The sequence below is a fragment of the Chelonia mydas genome, chromosome 2, assembly GCF_015237465.2.
Source record: "Chelonia mydas isolate rCheMyd1 chromosome 2, rCheMyd1.pri.v2, whole genome shotgun sequence".
Taxonomy (NCBI): domain Eukaryota; kingdom Metazoa; phylum Chordata; order Testudines; family Cheloniidae; genus Chelonia; species Chelonia mydas.
In genome coordinates this window covers 242978766-243001840 of record NC_057850.1, presented here as the reverse complement: position 1 = coordinate 243001840, position 23075 = coordinate 242978766, and the positions used below count along the sequence as shown (strand labels likewise).

The window sequence follows — 23075 nt, the reverse complement described above, 5'->3', positions numbered from 1 at the left end:
ACAATTCCTCTCCTAGTGCCAGTGCTGCAGTCAGATAGGAGTCACACAGGAGGAGGAAATGAGTAAAGCTCACAATCCTGACGGCTCCCAGGTAGACCTCAGGCTCCAACTCACATGCCAGGGTAGCAAACTCTAGGGGCTACCAAGCTCCGAGTGCCTACTGAAGAAGCAGAAAAGGAAACAGGAAGTTTTCCAAATCCATGTTGTGTCAGGTCTAACACAAGTCAGTTCCAAGAAGGCAGTCTGTGCCAAAGAAGACCACATCAAGACAGACTGCAAAGGTGTAGGGTGTTGAGGCAATGCCCAAAACAATCTCCCCCTTGGACTCACTCCACGGAGTCCTCCTGTGGTGATTTATCCTCAGAACTCAGTCTTACCTCTGAATAAGGTGAAGGGAAAGAGTATTCACTGGCCTCAACATCAAAATGTGGAAAACACGACCTCCAGACACCAAGCTTCCTTGAAAACTCAACCAACCCTCAGATCTGAGATTCTTGGGAGCAGGTTTTGAACAACAACTCAATTCCAAAAAGGTTACAGACTTGGAAAGACTGTGCTGTTCAGGCTTGGGTATACTAACCTGCAGTGATAAGTGATGACACTTCAACTCCATCTCTTTCCGAGGTCAAGGGGAAAGAGCTGCACAAGCCATGCATCTCATTGTACAGAGATCCTGGCCCAGAGCTGCACAAACCATGTGCCTCATTGTACAGTGACCCTGGCCCAGAGACTCTAGGCGGGTCCATGACATATCATGGCATTAAAAAACATGCACCACTTGAAACCTCTGCATCAGCCATCTTACCTAGCCAGAAAAGGAGCAGCTAACGACTGGGATCAGCTTGAGTATTTAAGGAGAACACAAAGGGTACAAGATCACAAGAAAGAAAGATTATAGAGCAAAAAGGTGGGGACTAAGGAAAGAGCCCTAAGGGATAATGGAGAAAGGATTGAAGTTGCCCAGGACAATGAAAAGGAAAGGGCAAAGAGATAGGTGAACAAAGAATACAGATTCATAAGCACACAAGGAGAAGGAATTGACTGACAGTCAAAATCAGCAAGCAGATCAAGATAGATAAATACAGAGAAGATGCTTTTAGACTTGACCATGAAGTTGAGATTGACCTTAAACGCAGTTTCAATGGAATGGAGAGGGTGGAAGTCAGACTGCAGGGCATACAAGAGGGTTTGAAAGAGAAACTCAAGGCAGGAAACAAGGCTCACTCCAGAAACCTGAAGTAAGAGGTGGGAAAAGGAAATGGTGCATTAGTTGGATATTTAAGTGGGGTCAAAGCAGGGTTTTTTTTGCAAAATACAAGAGTGACTCTTGAAGAGGAAGGGATTGCGAGGACAGTTGGTCTTCAAAAGAGAAGGCATCACTGGAAGACAAATCAGAGGGACAGAGTGCCATGTCTCAATGACAGCAGGTGCAAAAAAGTGATTATAGCCTATATTTCTTGACAATCTTCAATAAATATATATTTTAATATGCTTATCTGGAAAATCAGCCTTTATGCAAGTTGATTTTTTTTATTGCCTTATCTATTTAAAAAAGCATGTATACAGCCCTTTCAGGGGGAAAAACATCCAATGAGACTACACTATAAGAGTCTATTGTAGTACCATAAGTATAAACATAAAAAGTATTAGTGACAAAATATTCTGTGGACATTTTAAAATTCAGAATGTATGTTTAAAACTTAAGAATTCTAAAAATACAGCATTAAGTTAACACACAACTTCAGTTTTAATTTCAAATCAATACTTATGATAAAATCCTAGAGAAAAAGAATGCTGGAAAACAGTAATTTTATGACATAAAACTCAATTTTGTTTGTAGCTCTAAATTCCTATCTTATCAACTACTCTGCTCCCTAGTTCATTTCACAATGGTAAATGATATGGTGCGGACAATCAAGCACTTGCCAATCAGGAGCAGTAAAAGAAAGGCTGAAAAGGCCTGAAAAACTAGGTTTTTCATTTTTACTTTTTGTTGCTAAAAATCCCCCCAAATCCTTGAATATGGCAGTAAAGAGTTGACAATGTTAGTTAGAATGCTAAAATACATGTAACAATTCTCTATACTTCATCTTAAATTCAAAGACTGGATTAAAAAAAGTTAAAACGTGAAATACTTGATAACTTTCCCCAGTTTGCCTTTCCCATAATGCTGAAATCCTACTTTTTCTTTATAGTCTAGAAACTTGCTTTTTTAATACTGTGAAAAGACTATGAATCTGTTTAACATATTTATTTCTTTTCATCTATTCAGTGCCACTGGGCGTAACATGTAATGCAATGCATGTTGATATTTTGCAAAGCACCACATGACTCACTGTACTCTAATACACTCTATTAATCCTGTTTGGACAGCTGTGTCTGTGCATTTGTTAGCTGTGTTTTAATTGTTCCATTTTCTTATTTATCTCTATGGCAAACTATCCAGGAATTTCATTTGTTAAGTTTTTTTTTTTTTTAAGTGAGTTTTGCCATTAATTTGTTTTCTATGTAACAGTTGCACCCTGCATGTACACTTTCCTCAATACAATTATCTTGTATTAATACCAACTGTTAATCTTAATTACAGTACATAACCAATGATTTTGACAAACAAAAATGGTAAATGCCATAAAAATTAGTAGCACAATACAAATGCCATAATTCTATTTTTAAACATTGCTATTTGAACACTGTGTGTTGGTCTAGATGTTAAAAAGTGGTTTCATTTCTCAGATCATTATCATATTTGCTCTTGATTTTAAGATTGGAAATCTTTAATTATTAGATTTATTATTTTGATTTTTTGTGAAATTTAGAATGTCAAGATATAAATGTACACATTTGTGATATTAAACATGGATTATTTTATTTTATTTTAAAAGGTGAGAGCTTTGGGTTAGAATACGATCTTTCAAACAACTTATTGTTTCACACACAGAGTCCTGGAATGTCACTGAATATTAATGGGACCCAGTGCAGAAACAGACTTGTGAGTGCCTGTTTGGACCCTTTAAAATGGGATTCTTCATAAGAAGACTGTATACAATATGCCATGTAGTTATTAGACTAGTTTATTGGGAAATCTCAATTGTTTTTAATGTGGTGGCACTTTAGTTAAGTAGTAGTTGTTTTTTTTTGCAACTAAAAGCTTGCGTACACTGCCCTGCAGTTCGGACTACAGTGATGGGAACTGCAGCGCACACTAGCATGCTGCACTATACCTCCCCCATGTGGATGCTGCGGGCACAAATTAAAAGGTACCTCATTCACACTGACCGAGTCCTAAAGGGGAGTTACAGCACAGCCCACTAGCATGTGCCGCCCTTCACACCCCATAGTCTGAACTGTGGGGCCATGGAGATAGAGTCTAAATGGAACAGAAGTTAGATGTTTTCAAATCTGACTGTCTGAAGTTAAACTCCTATACTCTCATTTAAACACCAAAAGTGTAAGTGGCCTGATTTTTGGAAGCAGCCAACACTTACAAATCTCAGTGAAGTTCACAGAAGGTGCAAGTGCTCTGCATCACCCAAAATCAGATGACTTATTCAAATGCTGCCATACGACTTTACAAGCCTATATTTAGGCACTTAGGCCTGAGTCTGAAAGGTTGAACATTTAAATGCACTTCAAATACAAGGGGGCTCTCTCTTTAATCTGTTGCACCAGTTTTCCAGGACAGGTATAGATGACAATTTTAAACAGAAATAAAGGTGTCTTCCCCCCACCAATATTCCGAAGTTTAGCTTTTAACATATGAACCTAGAGGGGCAAGGACGATATGCAGAATTATTTTAACAAAAACAATAGACTGGTTTTCTATTACTATAAAAGAAAGCTAAATACATGAAGTGTGTTTAACACTTCATAAACCTTTATGCTCAAGGCGTTAACTTGCTGCTTCATCCATAGATAGCTTGCTGTGCCATCCACTTATGACATCTATATGAACTCAGATGAAGTTCACACTTTTACAGAAGACAAAAACCAATTTTAAGATAGACATGATATAACTGTGCATTCCTTTCAAAAGTTTTCAAATCTATTTTCTTTTTATTGTCTGCAAGTTTACCTTCAGAACAATAGTATTCTTTAGTTTCTATGAAAAACTAAGCCAGCTATGGTATTAATACAAGTAAAGCAAGAAAAAATAGTCTAAGAGGACTAAAGCCCTTTAAAAAGATATTCCTTAAATCCGAATTTTAAATGAAACCATGATCTTCTGATTAACATCTGAAAAAGTAGTGTATTTTCTAGAAAATACTTCACCTCTTTTAACAAAATGTGTGATCCTGCTATTTATATGTAGGCTTGGAAGGATTACATTTTTACTGGTAAATGTTGGTAAACATAAATTTCACCATACACACTACAAATACAAAGAAAAAACATTTCCATAAATAATAACAGAAATGTACATAGATTTATTAGGGTTTGATTTAACAATATTTATTTTGTGTATTTTGATGTAATGTGGACAATTTGTGTTTTAACTGTTATAAAACTTTAACTTTTTGAATCTTAACATCTATTATCATTAAATACTTGTTGTCTGACTCCCTTCAATCTCTTGCAACTGTGAAAATTTAAATAAAAATTGAAAACAAAAATGCTTAAAAACAAAACATCTATATTATCCATCGAAATCCCCCAAAATAAAAAACTGAATTCTGTGCACCCTATTTATATGTATAATTCATGGTGCCCTAGGATTTAGAGAAGTGTATACATTTGATTTCAGCAAAGACTGTCAAAGTAAAACTATGAAGTAATTTAGTTCCTGAGAAACACCATGGAAATTATTTTAATATATATCCAAAGTCTGACTTTTCCTGGGTCATTTCATTTAAATGCCTGCATCAAAACATTATGAAAACATACAACATAGTAAAAATACTTTGCTGTTATGATACTGAAATATTTGTATTAAACTTACCCAGTGTTCTTGACATCACTGGCAAAGCGGAGCTGAGCACTAAGATTGACACACAGTTTCCAATTATCTGTTTTGAACAAGAACACCCCCATCAAAATAGGTTTTTTGCTGAATGAAATAGGGCAGCTGAGCTCTGACAAAAAACAGTTTCTAAAAGCTACATCCTGTGAATTAGACTTAAAAATATAATTTTATTTTAGATTATGTAAAGTTAATTTGTTCTTGCTTCTGCTAGACATCTCCAGTAAGTGTCATTCACAAAATTTTTACTTCCAACGACAATAGACAAGGTCAGATATTTATTAAAACCAGCAGAGAAGCAAATACTACATTTTAATCTTTAAACATGCTCACCAAAGGCTTTCATCAAAAATGGTGACTGCATCATTTAAAGCAACCATCATTCATGTAAAAATTTAGGCCCCAATCCTGCAAATACTTTATGTGCTTACCGTTATGCACATGAATCATTCCATTGACTTTGTGATGACTTGTGTCTAAAGTTAAGCATGTTTTAACTGCTTGCAGGATTAGAGCCTAATTATAAAAAGGCTAGAAGACAAAATGTTTCCTTTCCGCTGAGTTTTGTTGGTAAATTGAAACAAACAGTACAAAGAAACAATCTAACAGCACAGCAATGTTAGATTTGTGTGCAGTTTTACTGAAACTGAACTTATGTTTCTGTTTCCTGAAAGCAGTTTGTTCAGCTCTGGTTCTATAACAATTAACAAGTAAATAAAATATCTGTTAAAGATACAAAAGTTCCTACCTTGCTATTTACTTATATTTTTGTTTTTTATCTAAACTATTCTTAATATACTATAAATGAAAACTGAGCAGACATTATGAACATTTCAACACACACACTTATTTATTAGAGATGTTCTTATGCCTTCACATACTTTCCCACTTCCAAGAATTCTTGGCAAGATTAAAGCAATACGCTATATTTGAGAAGAAATTTCTTATACACTGAATATTTAATTAAATCCAAACCCTGCCTCCTGCTTATTGATCCCCTTCCCCTTGTCAGCTTGTGGGAATATTTTGTCAGAAACCTATGCATGTGTCTCAGCATTAGGTAACAGCATTTGTTATTCTGAAACCAATGCCAAACTGTGGAAAGTCAAACTAGACTCAGACTGCAAAATGTTGCTGAATAGAACTCCTCAGTCTTACTTTAATTACTCAAATTTGAATTACTTTGTATTACTTGTAGCAACCAAGTTCTTCAGATTTCAAACAAGCTCCCTGAAGTACAGTTAGCACAATCAAAGTTACTCATTAGCAATACGTTTCCTTTTGGGGGGGTTGGGGGGAAAGAGTCCTTTCACTAGCTTTTCTATAGCTAGTTAACAAGCTCTGCTATTCCAGGCTTTTTACAAATGAATGGATGCCATCCAAACTAAACAGAGCACATCCTTTTTCCCACTCATTCAGCATTTTGAAAATCTTCCAGTTTGTGTTTACGCAGCTTACAAACAAATACTGATCACTGCAAATGAGCCATTCAGGGCAATTACTAACGAAAAGAGCCAGTTTGTCTTGGGTGGAAAAAAAAAAGTAAGAAAGAAAAAGGGGGTTAGGGGGCATCACTACCTCAGACTTTACCTTACCTTTGTCATAGTTGTGTCATCCTTCCTGGGAGTGAAATTTCCAAAAAAGCGAAGGCTATAGAAGCCGACGACAGAGGATACCATAAGATAGCTGTGAGAATCAAGGAAAAAAGAACCTCCAAGGAATGCAAATTTCACTCAAGTTCTCAGCAGTCTCCTAAAAGTCTTAAGAACCAAAGAAAAAACAAAAACACTTCGAGTGCTTGAGAAGGACTGACCTGTCCCTTTCTTCTTTCTAGGCAAATGTCTTAGTAAATTACCAATGTCCCAGAAAACTAGACAGAATACTTGTTAACAGACAGAATTCTTACTTAAAGAAAGGATACAAAATCAAAATGATTTCAAGTGCTGCTCCCACAAAACCAAAAGTGGATAGGGAGGCATTTCCTATTCCAGGCTCCTACAAGGAGAAAAATACTTTGCATATTTTAATGAGATACAAGTATTAAGTGTTCAAAAAGTTAACTTTTGTCCCTACCAAAACTATAAAATCCTTAGATGAAAGGTGCTATTATAGATGAAAAGTATCATTGTAAAATAAAATATTTTACTGGTACAACTCTAAATTCAGGGTCAGCTCAATTTATTTAGGCTCATATGCTTTGGGATTACATTAGCTAGAATTCAAATTTAAGTACACCGTTTTAATAAGACGGGAAAACAATTAGATTTCCAGCATTATGATTTACATATGTAACACATCTATACCCTATATTATATTTTATGCATATTCCCACTCCCTAAAGCCAGGCTCTTTTTACTGTATGTAATGTTAACAACAGAACATCAGCTTCTACTAAATGACTTTATATAGCTGCGCAACTACAAGACCTGACTGTATGCATACAGGAAAAAAAAGCATTAACCACCAGCAAAAAAACAAAAACAAAAAAAAAGTCACAATTAATGCTAACAATGAGCTCTCCGTTATTTTCTTGAGATAAAGTATTTTTAAAAGTGTAAAACGTGTGTTTCATGTGTAAAAAAGATATGAAAACAGAAGGAAAATGGGCAGGGTGGTTGTACAGGTTTTTAATAGATTATTTTCCTATTAAAATCTATTACTATTGTACCATTTAAAAATACAAAACACCAAAAAAAAGATACGAGCCTCAGGTTTCTGATGACACTCCATTTACCCGTGTTTTTCTTCCCTATTAGTGGGCTTGATTCTGCTGAGAGGTCAATGAGATTACTCATTTTAATAAGGTTATACATGTGTTTAAGTGTTTGGAGGACTGAACCCAGAGTATTCATCTCAGGTGTGAAATATAGGGTTTTTAAAGCCATCAACATGCAGTCTCTCACTAGAATTTTTAGAAGAAAGTCTTCTGAACACATCCCTGAAGTTTTCAAAATAATAAAGGAAAGGAAGTTTACTTTACCCCTGATCCCTTTGGCATTGCAGTCTCATCAATCAACAGGCAAAGAATGTTGCAGGCAACTAAGAGGACTGAGATGGACTATAAAGAAGAAGTAGAGACATTCTGTCAATTCTGAAGGTTAACATTTAAACAATGTTTAAGGTTACGTAATCTGGTGAAGATAAAACATGGATATATTTGTGAAGAAAATTTGAGGAGGGAAACAAACAGATTTCATATGGTTTAACATATACGTTACTAAAAATTATTAAAATTAGCCCCCAAGTAACTGAGAAGCCTCTACATACTGGAAAAAGATAGTGAAATTCTTACTGTCTCAATGAGCAGCAGTATCATAACAGCTGGATATACTAAATTCCTCTCCCACGCAGAAGCTTTTTTCCGCCGCTCTTTTCATAGGGGAAAAAAGGAAACTTAGTACCATAATCTGAGTAGTCTTAAAATGGTCATTTTTATAGATTCATGTTCTAATTGTAGGTAACTTTCTAAAACAACTGTAGCCAAAAGGGGTAGGTACCAATCAGTTGACAGAATATTTACATCAGAGCATAACACAGAGCAGTACAAAACCAGGATATCAAAACCATCAAGAAGCCCCATTAAAGGAAGCCGATGGAGCTCCTGTAGGTCAGGTTTTATTTTGATCTATGTCTAATGCTCACAGTTACACATCAACGTAAGCTGTCAAATTGTACTGGTGTTTCTCTAGTATGGTGCAGTTTTGCAAATTTTTATTTTGTACTGCACACCTCGTCACATACTTGAAACTTACATTATTCCCTCACGCCCTTTTGGATAGGTCTATGCTCCAGCAGGGTTCTGTAAGGGTAATGTTACAGTAAATGCCGGGATATTACAAGGAGCATAAGCTGTGTATGTAGATCTTCATAGGACCCAAAACGAAAAAGGTATTACAGTAAGGCCCTACTTGAATCGCGGGATGATCTTCAAATAATTGCAGCTGACAAAACATGGAAAATCGCAGAAAAGTAATAATGGACCTTTATTAACAGCGGTATTTTGGAAAAAGCCAGAGTAGACCTACTTGTTTAAGAAAAATTTGCTGGAACGATATAAACACTCCAGTATTATGTTATGCCTGCTAATTTATTTGATAACCAGACATTTTGCTGTAACAATATTACATTCATTTAAAAAAAGAAAAGTGGCCGGTACAATATAAAATTCAGAAGATTTAAAGTCTTAAACTGCTGTGGAAATCAAGTCCAGTCACCTAGCCTTTTACATTTTACAGGGATTGAATGTTAGTGCAGCACTAATCACATACTCAAAATGTATGCAAAATTGTGGACTGTGCAAATCAGCTAATTAAAATCAAAGTTGCAGTGGAAGCCTAATATTGCAGGCTCAGCTATTTCCACAATATAGCGAATGAAGTAGGGCCTTATATTACAGTCATTTATACTGAATGGTTCTCCTACTCTTGCCGTTTTAGGTTAGTCATCATACAGACCTAGGATTAATTTAAAAATTAGATACTGGACATGACCATTTAGTCTAAAAATTAACATTTACTTACCACTCAGGTATCTAGGATACTGCAGTATTTCCCTACACTTAAAATAGTAATAACTGCATTCTTGGATGCTATACGGTAAATTGGAAAATGTCAATTTTAAGAAGCAAACATTGCATATAAAAGGGTGACACCCCTGACAAGAAAAGAAATGAAACAGCAGCAGTATGTTTTAAAAACGAAGAGTTTTATTATTTTTGTAAAAAGTCTCAGTTAAATCATTCGTTTTTGAAAAATCGAGGGGAAAGTCGTGTCTCACTTGTCCCAAATGATCAAAAGCATGCAAATGATATATTATATGCTATGGTGTTTGAACTGCGTCTCTGTTTTAGGAGTGATATTTTAATATATCTTTCTACAGAAATATAAAAAGCAAAACCAAAAATTCCCACTGCCCATTTTCCAATTTATTTTGTTAAACATCTTTGCTAATGAAGTGCCATGATGATGTGCTGTCTTTTCTATCTGTAGAAACTCAAAGGCGTATACTTACAAACAGAGGCTTAGGATCACAACTGATTTCAGTCAACTGCAAATAATTTTGGTGTGCACACATTAACAAATTTAATCTAATACCCTAAAGAAGGCTTCTTATTAAACTGCCAACTACGGGAAGCTATACAAAATAAATGCTATATTACCTAATTTTGTTTTCATGCTCTTCACATTTTCAAGTTCCTGTCTCAGCTCCACTGTATTGTACTCCATAGTAGAAGACACACCTGTTCAAAGGCAAAGACATGGGAATTTTATTTTTTGAGACTACTAATATTCCCACAAGAAGAAAAGGAGTACTTGTGGTACCTTAGAGACTAACCAATTTATTTGAGCATGAGCTTTCGTGAGCTACAGCTCACTTCATCGGATGCATACTGTGGAAACTGCAGAAGACATTATATACACAGAGACCATGAAACAATACCTCCTCCCACCCCACTCTCCTGCTGGTAATAGCTTATCTAAAGTGATCATCAAGTTGGGTCATTTCCAGCACAAATCCAGGTTTTCTCACCCTCCGCCCCCCCCCCACACAAACTCACTCTCCTGCTGGTAATAGCCCATCCAAAGTGACCACTCTCTCCACAATGTGTATGATAATCAAGGCGGGCCATTTCCTGCACAAATCCAGGTTCTCTCACCCCCTCACCCCCCTCCTTTTCTTTTTGCGAATACAGACTAACACGGCTGTTACTCTGATTCCCACAAGAGAAACTATTAAAACATTGTTTATATTTCATTTATAAGCAGTCATCTTACAATAGCAATACTCATCCTTTGGTTCTAGAATTGCAAGTGGCTCTTTGGGAGATTGAAAATAGCTTCCATAAAACATAGGTTTGATTGGAAGTCCTCTTGTTTTGTTGAGCAAGAGGTGTCTTCCACACCAGAGGCACCACAGAGCAAGCTGCTGAGAACCCTTCCTATATCCCTAAGCAGCCATAGAGGGAATGAGAGAGAAAAGTAGATGGTGTTTAATGTGTTGCAGAAAGCCAAAAATTATGGTACACTGGCCTGACGGACGGCAAGACTGCATCGTGCTGTTGTCCCAATATGTTGTGACATATCATTATTCAAACACTGCAATACAATCTCTGGTGGCCCTTCAATATATTCAGTGACTCTCTACAACTACGTTTGAAGATTAAATGGATCTCTGCCTGTAAGACTGACCATAGTTATTTTAAAGAGTAACCATTTCAAAAGGAGAGAACGGTCTCCTTGTCTTTGTGTTCAAGGAACATGGGCAACAGAGAACAACAACAATGATTTTATGAACCATCAGCAAACAGCAGCTTCACATACAGCCTCTTACAAAACTGAACTGTGCCTTCAGTGGAGTTCCTTATATTTGCATAAGGAAGACATTAAGTATCATGCTAGTCTTTTCTTTGCAATGCCTTTTTATCCTCAATATTTTTAACCAAATGTGTCAAAAGTTTAAAAAACAACAACAAGAAGGTACTAGCAGATCCTGTTGTGACCATTTATAGTTGATTCCCTTCTAAAATATTCTGTATAAAAAGAAATAGTTTATATAATTTTAGCCATCTGCCTTCCTTTGCTCAAGTTCATGCCCACTTGTTGGGTCTGTGTGTTTGACAGCATAACTGGGGCCTTATGTTAGAGCTATTTATGCAGGATATCATGACTTGTCTATGTCTATGGATTGTTTCTTGTATTTGTATTCCTTGATCCGCTTTTTATGAAAAGTAGCCCTTCCAAAAAAAAAAAAGTGGTAGTTCTGTCATTCATCTCTCTGTTTTAATACCGTACTTGTCACCACGGTATTTCAACCTTTATACCTTGAACATTAAATTAGCAATTAGAGCAAAAGTTTGGATATTTCAATTCCCATAAGTCAAAAACACACTAAAATCATTCTATCCTTGATGACGAACTGAAACAAGGACAGTCTGGAGAAATCAGGAGATATGGTTCCTTGTGTGTCTAAGGGCTGGTGGGGAGTAAGCTACCACTAGACTCATTCCCCCCATCCACTATGTGGCTCATCCCATGATACTGTCCCCTCTGGAAGGTGGAGTAGGAAGCAGACCATTATACTCCCAAAGACCTCTATGCACAAAACCTGGTTACACATGACACACCATATATATGGCTTTTGCTATAGTAAGTATCTTGTCTACTCCATCCAGAATTTGGTATGTCTTTATGAGTCACTCCTCATTCCTTTTGAAAAGGAGAATGTTTCCTAATCTAACACTACTAAAGAGTCCCAATAGAAATCATGATTCTCTGTGTGGTACCCTACAGAAACAAAGGCGTGACTCAAGCTGCTTAAAGTGACGCTGGACTGTAGTTGTGGTGGCACAGGTGGTCTGCATTGAGTACTTTGTTGAAGCACCCTTAACGGCAATCAGAACTATACACAACATTCCAAATAGAAAAGGAGGACTTGTGGCACTTGAGAGACTAACAAATTTATTTGAGCATTAGCTTTCGTGAGCTACAGCTCACTTCATCGGATGCATTCAGTGGAAAATACAGAGGAGAGATTTATACACATAGAGAACATGAAACAATGGGTGTTACCATACACACTGTAACCAGAGTGATCACTTAAGGTGAGCTATTACCAGCAGGAGAGCGGGGGTCGGCGGGGGGGAAACCTTTTGTAGTGATAATCAAGGTGGGCCATTTCCAGCAGTTGACAAGAACGTCTGAGGAATAGTGGGGAGTGGGAGGGGAGGGGAGGGGATAAACATGGGGAAATAGTTTTACTTTATATAATGACCCATCCACTTCCAGTCTCTATTCAAGCCTAAGTTAATTGTATCCAGTTTGCAAATTAATTCCAATTCAGCAGTCTCTCGTTGGAGTCTGTTTCTGAAGTTTTTTTTGTTGAAGTATTGCCACTTTTAGGTCTGTAATTGAGTGACCAGAGAGATTGAAGTGTTCTCCATCTGGTTTTTGAATGTTATAATTCTTGACATCTGATTTGTGTCCATTTATTCTTTTACTAGAGACTGTTCAGTTTGACCAACGTACATGGCAGAGGGGCATTGTTGGCACATGATGGCATATATCACATTGGTCGATGTGCAGGTGAACGAGCCTCTGATATTGTGGCTGATGTGATTATGCCCTATGATGGTGTCCCCTGAATAGATATGTAGACACAGTTGGCAACAGGCTTTGTTGCAAGGATAGGTTCCTGGGTTAGTGGTTCTGTTGTGCGGGGTGTGGTTGCTTGTGAGTATTTGCTTCAGGTTGGGGGGCCGTCTGTAAGCATTGATACAAGATTGTACTGCTAGATACAAATTTAAAAACCTTTTCTTCCTTAGCAAGAAGCCCAATTCTATCCTTGCATATGCATAAACTCCCACTGACATGACTGAGAGTTACACGGGTGTATCTGGAAGTCACACTGAACCCATAAAAAGCCTAGTGATAGGGGCTGAACAATAAATAAGACCCGTAAAAGGTATTTAGTACAAATCTGTCTTCTCTTTATTCTAGATTTCCTGAATTATGTGGATCATAAGAATCTAATTTCTCATGTTTCCAATCCACTTTCTAAAAATAAATCTAAGTTTTTAAATTTATAATGGCCTTTAGTTTCGTAAGGTTTTATTTTGCTGTATGCTCTTGAAGTGGAGAGATAGCAGGGGGAGAGATAGCTCAGTGGTTTGAGCATTCGCCTGCTAAACCCAGGGTTGTGAGTTCAATCCTTGAGGGAGCTATTTAAGGATCTGGGGCAAAAATTGGGGATTGGTCCTGCTTTGAGCAGGGGATTGGACTAGATGACCTCCTGAGGTCCCTTCCAACCCTGATATTCTAGGATTCTAAGTGTTAGTTTGTGAGGTCTAAAACGTTGTCTGATTCTCTTGTAAGGTACCAGACTTACAGAATAACTTCTATTCAGTTAACAAGTACTTTCAGTGTGAAATCCTGGCTCCAATGAAGTCAACAGCAAAATTCTGACTTTAAGGCTGAAATTCAGGCCCCATTAATTTTTTGTACAAAAGTTAAAATTACCACTTGATACTTATCTTTCATTGCAATGTACTTGGAGATCATTGGGAACAACCTCTATTCAAAAGCTATGTATTTTTATTTTTTTAATACAGAATTTTAAGGCTCAAACAGAACTTCCAGTGACATCAAAGGGAGTCTTTCCAACAATGTCCATGGTAGCTGCATTACGCCCTTAATATTTACCCTGATAGAGAATAGGAGTCATTCATGTGACACAGCTCTTGTAATTTTTCCTTAAAAGTGATGGCAAGTAACTGGTTATTCTACAGAAGAATCATATTTTACAAAGGAGACAGTAAGGCAAAGTTTTAGATCAGTCAAAATACCATTTGATGAGGATGCAGCTAAATACTTAAAGCTCTACAACATATTAATTTATTTCAAACATGCACAAAGTTCAATGTCAGCATTGTCTAGCCAATAAATCAAATTTGTAGACAAAACTTGTTTGGACTAGTTATGAAAAATTAGAAGGGATTCTCCAAGAAAACCACAAAGCAGCTCATTTAAGGTCAATTTAACAGTATTATTCTGTTTTTCTTCCAGCCCCAACGTAAGATTTCAGTACCTCAAAGGAAACTGTAAGAGTATCTATTTGCATTCCCCCTAGGTGATTGGCAGTTCAACACCAATTAGTTCAAAATTACACTGTTACTAGCGTGGAATAAAAACACCACCTTTCATCTTTCTTACATAGGTAAGGATCCTTCAGAGCCAATAACTTTGATCACGTAAGTATTTTTGATCCTGCTCCACCCGTCTCTTTGGATTCAGGAAAACTAACAGCTAAAGGCAACTTTTTTTTTCCTCTTAATATAAAAAAAAAGTCCCAGCTTTATTCTTTTTCTGTACAAGTGATGTGGGTATTGAAACATTATATGCTGGAAACAGAAACACTTTCCCAGTATCTCTTCAACAACTAAAAATGTTAGGGTAGATATCAGAATTGTCAAACTTTTTTTTCCCTATGACTTCTGGCTGTTCATTAGACAGACACATAAGTTTACTTGTAAGAAGGTATAAAGGAATTAATATTCATAATTAAAATTGTGTAATACTACAATTAGATATTTTAAAAATATGGAAGGATTTATGGAAAATTTAGTCTACTGCAACTTAGTCCCAAACACTTCAATTTGTAACACTTATGGAGTATATTTTTCAGAACACTTTTTATTGCTTCACTGATTAACTAACTAGGATGCTTACTTAGATTAAATTCATTAATTGGGAAAGTAGGCTTAATATTACCACTAGTAAGGCTGCTGAAGAGCTGCTGTGTCATAGTTACTGCAAGTCTACATTATAATGCATTATCTCAGGTATTTGTTACTGCAACAAAAGCAAAATTCACTTAGGCAGTCTCAGTGGTATACCTGAAAATCACAAATTTTGATCTCCAATGTCCAAGCGTCAAATTTTACAATGCTACAATTAGCATAGCAGCTTACCATATACACCACTTTTATAAAAGAAAAAATCATGTGGTAAAGGTGAGTAACTAAACAAAACACATTTTTTGAAACAGACCTAGAAGAATTTCCCTGCAATCTTGTCTTGGAACCAAAAGTGCAGATGCTTTAAGGAATTATAATTAGTATAGCTGAAGTTGCTTAAAATGAAAATAATTCTTTTTGTTCAAAAACTAAGAAGATATTTTGTTTAAATTCATTGCTGTGATTTTAAGATCCAATTCCCCAACACTAAAAACCTTGTAAAAAAAACTTTTAAAAACAGAGTTTCTTTTCTACTATTTGTAAGTATTAAGATACCTTTGTAAGGCAAAAACAAAGCTTCCACAATCTCTAGCACTTGCCACACAAATGAGGTTTCTATCTAAATTGTACTTTAAATGAAGTATGGCAAAAAAATTAAGAATGAAAAATTGCTTGCTTTATATAAAAATCTCTCCACCCAAACCCTATTTCCATGCTCACACTTGAGCTACTGGCTCAGCGAAATTCATCGATTTTCACTGGTACTTCCATCATCGTATTCTTTCTACTACATTAATTTAATATTTCATAAGTATATTTAGTGCAATTAATTCCCCCACAATCTGAAAGATAATTGGCGTAAAATATGTCACTTTTGATCCTACTTATATATAGTAAAAACTCAGTGTTACTGGATTATATTATTACCACTTGTACAGTGGTGGGAAATCCTCATTCCATTCAATTAATGAAGTTTTTGCTCACTGATCACTTCACTTGTGGCTATAAGGTGGTTTTTCTTATCTCTACTGAAAGGACATTACTACTTCTTGACTTTTCCCCAAAATATCAATACAAGCTCCTATAAATATAATTTTCCTTACAACCGTTATCAGTTATAATGCAGTTTTTACTATGAATTTTTATTACATCACTGAGCTGTCTTTTTTGAAGACTGTGTATGTGTTATCTGATTGGCACCAAAAATATGCTTGGCACCGGACACTATGCAAAAATAAAGACAGTACCTATTCTAAAAAGCTTACAGTCCAAAGCACACAATGATGGGAATGATTTAGGAGTGGTTTGTTTTTAAATTATAAACTTCTTCTGGGCCTCACAAATAACCTCTAATCGGCACCTGAATTAAGCTGTATTAATTTTCCCTTACTTTTTATTATATGCTGTGAATGTTTCTATAATATTTAGAATATACTTGGAGAGTAAGCAACTACAAACAGGGACTAGACCTGCTTCTGTACCTGTATAACATCTACCATGTATTGGACACTGCTGGGAACAGATAATACGAACAAATAATCATTTATAATATAGTTGCACAGCCTTGTGAGCAGGAGAAAACCAACATCCAAAATATCATTTTTAGCCTTCCTATTATATTCTCTTGGTGAATAGTTGATGTTATTCTAAGCAAACTGTAATGAATATTTGAACAACTAAAAGGCCATTTCTCCATAAAGTTTCTGTACATACCATAAACATTTTCATGACAACATGAAATATTCAGCAACAAATATTTTACAGTTACTAGCGAACATCAAACACCAAGAACAATTATAATTACCCCATCATAGCTTCAAAGAGATTCACTGAACACACCTTTGTGTGTTATGGGTCTAAAAAGCTCATCTATGCAGCAGCTGCTGTAAACACTATAGTATAGCAGCATACTCTAAACCTGCCTGAAATGCCTATGCAGGCATATGGGTACGGCAATGTGATCAGAAGACCAGTAATCTCAGCTATTTTGGACCAGGATGGGGAGTGAATTCCTAAATTCCATAAAAGGAAAAGAGTTCAGAAACAGAGTATCCCCATAATTCAATCTATGAATTGCCCTTTGGAACTGACGGCATGTCCACACTACCCTCCTTCTGTCGGTGGTGTGCTTCCTCATCAGCTGTGCTTCCAACGACTTAAGAGGGGCAGTGGGAAAGAGATTGGGCTCTCAGCTCCCTGCTGGGAGCCTGGCTGTCCCCAGGCTTTCGGCTCCTGCTCCCTGCTCGGAGCCCAGCAGCTGCCCCCCAGCCCTCGGGTCCCCACTCAGGAAGCCCGGCTGGCTGGGCAGACCTCCCAGGCTGTTGGCTCCCCACTGGGAGCCCAGCTGCACCCAGCAGTGAACTCCATGCCCAGAAACTGGGTGGCTTCCAGGCTCCCAGTGGGGAGCGGAGAGCCAAAAGCCCAGGGAGAGGTGAGGAGGGGAGTCCTGCCCCTGGCGGGGAGATCCTGCGGGGCGTGGGTAGTTGGGAATCTCAGTACAACCAGGCTCCCAGTGAGGGACAGGGAGTCCAGAGTCTGGACAGCACCCAGGCTCCCTGCAGGAAGCAGAAAGCCAGAACCCCGAGGGGCAGCAGGACTCCCCCTGGGGAGCAGGGAGCCCAGCCGGCCTGAGTAGCCTGACTCAGAGCATGGAGCCTGGGCAGCAACCTGGCTGGGAGCTGGCGCCGGGCTTTCTTGTCAATTTCACTTGACAAAAATGGCAGCCAACAGCCAATATAAGAAACCCACAGTGTCTACACGGACACTACATCACCCTAACTACACCAACATAAGCCCTATGCCTGTCATGGAGGTAGAGTTATGATGTCAGCGTAGTAGGGCACTTACATCGATGGGAGCCAGGTTGTACTGACAATACTACCCACAATACTTTTATTCCAAGCATTTAAATATGCATATTATTAAACATTAATATAGCAGTTATCTAGTCCAAATTGGCTTGTACCTTTATTATAGTCCTGTTCACTTATGCTAAGTATTCAATATCACCTTGCATTAGCTGAAGTACACTTTGGTTTAAGTAGATAGGAAAACTGTCAACATAATGATATACAATTGTTTCCTCATAGCAAGAGAAAAGGTGTTACCCTCACAAATCTATCCATCCTGGCACAGGCCTAGAAGGTATCTTCATGCCTCTTAGTATGTGGAATGCATGAGTTTTCGAACAAAAGATAAAGGGTACACCTTGGTACCAGAAACAAACAAGGTAAAAAGTTGATTAATTGAATCCAGTTTCAGGTGAGGTATATAGTACCTTTTACTGGTAAACATGTGTAAGCAGGGTCCAAATGAGCTCTCCCCGACATCTAGTGATGAACTGAGGAAGGGGACTTCAGGAGCCAACCTTGTTTGCATGGGCACACCCACCGTGCTGAGGGGCTCAGCATGACGGGGCTGTTTTGCCCAAATGATCACTTTTGGCTGGTGTTGGATCAAAAGTCAGTTTGCTGTTGGGGCAGAGGTACTAAAGGGTTGTTATTCTTGTTGTGTGAATCAAGGGAAGCTGAACTATGCTTAGCATACCCTGATTGAGGGACTAACCCTCAACTAAACTGCACGTGGTAGGCAGGGGACATGGGTGCCAAAGCCCAATGGAGTTGACAGAGGGTGGGGACAGGTACTTGTACCTGATGGTGTGGGCCCCACCTAAGGGTCCTAGACACCATTTGACCATTTCTCTCTCCACTGTGTAACAACCGAGAGGATTAAGACTCAACTGAGAGTCTTGTTGCACACCAATAGAACTGAAATCATGGATAAGCTGGCCTAAGCATTAGGTGCCGTGTGGTGGAGGGAGAAAGGGGCATTTTTTAGTTGCTGGACTTAATAACCTGAGGCAAAGGGACATTGCCCAACCTACTCTCGGGTGGGTCTTTTGTTTATGGCTTTATGTTTATGAATCCTGCTTGTGGCCTTTTCCCAAATTAATGCCAGGTTACTTCCCTCCTTTTATTAGAAATTTCTATTTTACACTCGGACTCTGTGCTTGAAAAAGGAGAAGTGTTGCCTCAGAGACACCCAAAGGGTGGTGTGTAATTGTCCCAGGTTAATGAGTGGGGGATCGAGCTGGTTTTGTGTTGTACCATTGAAAAGGAACCCCTAGATACTGAACCCAGCCCTTGTTGCTGCCGACTACAACTGGCAGAAGGATTGCACGAGTAAGGTATAAAAAGAGGACTTTAAGAACATAACTTTGGGGAGCACATCTTCTGCGTAAGGTGAATGCAATATCGCTACACAGGACTGCTCTTTAGAAACTGGTATCCTATAGAACCTTTTCTTGTACCATATTAATAAACCAGACAGAAACTGATTATTTGGTCTCGAGCACACTGTATAATGAACCAAAGTGTGGTCAACCAATTCATTATACAATTTATCAACACCTTGGTGAAGACGGTAGCACTGCATGTCCCAAATAGAAAACAACAAGGGGACAAGGGAATGTAGAGTGAAGACTGAAGGTAAGAATGCAGGGAAATAGGGCAAGAGAAATGTCAGTGAGGGCAGAAGGCTGAAGGGAAATGGAGGAAAAATCCAGTAGAGCAGAGTTTGCCAGGAAGTTGGCAGGAGAGGAAGATAATAAAGCCTCCCGAGTGATTAGAGTGAGATACCAGCAGGCTGGGTGCAGGACCTACGTATAAGGGCTTTTTTCCACTCTGAAAATGTTCACACAAGTTGGGGATGTATGGCTTCTTCACAGGGGTAAAAACAGATCAATTAAAAAGGTAAACCTTCAAAATATTTTAAAAAATCATGATTTTTAATAGACTCAACTTTTTTTGAAATCTTAGTGTTTGCAACATTATACAGATGCACTTCATCAATAACTGTTTATGAAGAGCTTTGAGATCACATGAAAGACACAGCCGAGGAGCAAAGTTACACTAAAAAGCATGAACTACTTAAAACTTTCTGAACCTACTGTAATGGATTACTTTAAAATTCTCTGTTGGGAGACTCTGGATTGTGGAAAGCTGCTCTGATATGTAAAATTTAAGCTAATAATTCATTAAAAAATAAATCAAGGATCACCAAGTGAGCACTCATCTCCTAAGCTGACAAAATGCAGAAATCCTTCCTCTTTACAGTACCCAGTGTCTTATTAGTAACTGGATTCCTCTCCAAATTAGACTAAGAATTTACTTATAGCGTTTTAGAAATATGTTTGATTGTAGTGGCAAAACAATTGACTTGTTGCCAATTAGTCTGAGCCTTCAGATCACAGACAGACTTCCTGAACATGATCAGAAAACCACCAATAACAGATATTATAAAATAAAACAGGGAGGATCCTCATGGTTCTGTGCAAGTAGGGGCATGGAATAGTTTAGATGAGTGAAAGCCTACAGCTTCCAGGACAAGGTAAGAGATCCTACTTATTTTATGGTGAAATGAATGCTCAAGACCAGGAAGTGCTGTTTTTCTTTGGTTTAAATCATAGAATCATAGAATATCAGGGTTGGAAGGGACCCCAGAAGGTCATCTAGTCCAACCCCCTGCTCAAAGCAGGACCAAGTCCCAGTTAAATCATCCCAGCCAGGGCTTTGTCAAGCCTGACCTTAAAAACCTCTAAGGAAGGAGATTCTACCACCTCCCTAGGTAACGCATTCCAGTGTTTCACCACCCTCTTAGTGAAAAAGTTTTTCCTAATATCCAATCTAAACCTCCCCCATTGCAACTTGAGACCATTACTCCTCGTTCTGTCATCTGCTACCATTGAGAACAGTCTAGAGCCATCCTCTTTGGAACCCCCTTTCAGGTAGTTGAAAGCAGCTATCAAATCCCCCCTCATTCTTCTCTTCTGCAGACTAAACAATCCCAGCTCCCTCAGCCTCTCCTCATAAGTCATGTGCTCTAGACCCCTAATCATTTTTGTTGCCCTTCGCTGGACTCTTTCCAATTTATCCACATCCTTCTTGTAGTGTGGGGCCCAAAACTGGACACAGTACTCCAGATGAGGCCTCACCAGTGTCGAATAGAGGGGAACGATCACGTCCCTCGATCTGCTCGCTATGCCCCTACTTATACATCCCAAAATGCCATTGGCCTTCTTGGCAACAAGGGCACACTGCTGACTCATATCCAGCTTCTCGTCCACTGTCACCCCTAGGTCCTTTTCCGCAGAACTGCTGCCTAGCCATTCGGTCCCTAGTCTGTAGCGGTGCATTGGGTTCTTCCGTCCTAAGTGCAGGACCCTGCACTTATCCTTATTGAACCTCATCAGATTTCTTTTGGCCCAATCCTCCAATTTGTCTAGGTCCTTCTGTATCCTATCCCTCCCCTCCAGCGTATCTACCACTCCTCCCAGTTTAGTATCATCCGCAAATTTGCTGAGAGTGCAATCCACACCATCCTCCAGATCATTTATGAAGATATTGAACAAAACCGGCCCCAGGACCGACCCCTGGGGCACTCCACTTGACACCGGCTGCCAACTAGACATGGAGCCATTGATCACTACCCGTTGAGCCCGACAATCTAGCCAGCTTTCTACCCACCTTATAGTGCATTCATCCAGCCCATACTTCCTTAACTTGCTGACAAGAATGCTGTGGGAGACCGTGTCAAAAGCTTTGCTAAAGTCAAGAAACAATACATCCACTGCTTTCCCTTCATCCACAGAACCAGTAATCTCATCATAAAAGGCGATTAGATTAGTCAGGCATGACCTTCCCTTGGTGAATCCATGCTGACTGTTCCTGATCACTTTCCTCTCCTCTAAGTGCTTCAGGATTGATTCTTTGAGGACCTGCTCCATGATTTTTCCAGGGACTGAGGTGAGGCTGACTGGCCTGTAGTTCCCAGGATCCTCCTTCTTCCCTTTTTTAAAGATGGGCACTACATTAGCCTTTTTCCAGTCATCCGGGACTTCCCCCGTTCGCCACGAGTTTTCAAATATTATATTACACAACACATGTACCGTTTAGTCTCCTCTGGATTGCTTCTTCCTCTAAAGTGATGATGTATATCTGTTCATCCAGGTCTTCAAGGATCTGAAATTAGAAATGCAAATGCTAATTGATGAACACATTCATTTAAATGGATATCTTGCTTGCCAGAATTTATGAGTCTACTTTTTGGATTAAAACCTACTTTTGAAGAAAATATAAACATTACTGGTACAAGAAGGCTGCATAAAATATTATCATATTGTCTATGATAAAAGATACTCAGAACTCTAATTATAATCACATGGCTAACTTTCTCATAACTTTCCTTTTGGTCTGAAACCTTGTTTAGTCTCAGTCCAAAGGAATTGGGGGGTGGGGGGGTTAAGAGGAGTTTAAGCTAAATTCAGTCATTTAAGTTATACCAAAAATATTTTTTTAATCATTTTGTGCACAAAAAAAATCAAAAATGACTGACAACTTATCACACTTCACATTTGACTAGACTACAATAAGGAAGAATTGCAGAGTTTCAAATGGCAAAATTGCCAGTGAAGTTGTGAAAAAGCATGTAATTTTAGTGACGTTGTTAGGTTTTGTGTATCTACAGAGCACTTGAGCTTAAAAAACTTAATAGGTGTGGAAATGCTTTATGCTCTCCAATGTCACAAGTAGGGTTTTACCAGTCATTTTATTCCTAAAAATACTGGGCAATGAAATGGAAAAAAATTAATGCTCTCACACAGTCATCTCCATGCCTTCTTTCATGCAGCACTCATGTATAGAATAAGCTTCCCTGAATTCACACATAAGGCCACTACCACATCCACATATAAGTCCCTCTTACAAATTCATTTCTGCCATACTGCCTATAGTGAACCAAGTTCCCTGGTACATAAGTTCTCTGTTGCTTTTCCCCTCCCAAACCTTTTCTCATTTGATCTTCGACTGTGAGCACCTCAAACCAGGGACC

At 38.3% G+C, this 23075-nt stretch overlaps 1 protein-coding gene across 6 annotated transcripts in view; it reads right to left on the bottom strand.

The window, feature by feature from the left end:
- LMBR1 (limb development membrane protein 1) overlaps window positions 1-23075 on the bottom strand; it is a 153699-nt gene that overhangs the window by 14587 nt on the left and 116037 nt on the right. For all 6 annotated transcript variants that reach the window (XM_037891074.2, XM_037891075.2, XM_037891076.2 and 3 more), the window contains 7 exons: window positions 22135-22207; window positions 10116-10196; window positions 8250-8326; window positions 7938-8015; window positions 6879-6952; window positions 6553-6643; window positions 4937-5003 (listed from right to left, as the gene is read on the bottom strand). In XM_037891074.2, coding sequence (XP_037747002.1) covers window positions 4937-5003; window positions 6553-6643; window positions 6879-6952; window positions 7938-8015; window positions 8250-8326; window positions 10116-10196; window positions 22135-22207 — 541 coding nt within the window. The remainder of the gene's footprint in view (window positions 1-4936; window positions 5004-6552; window positions 6644-6878; window positions 6953-7937; window positions 8016-8249; window positions 8327-10115; window positions 10197-22134; window positions 22208-23075) is intronic.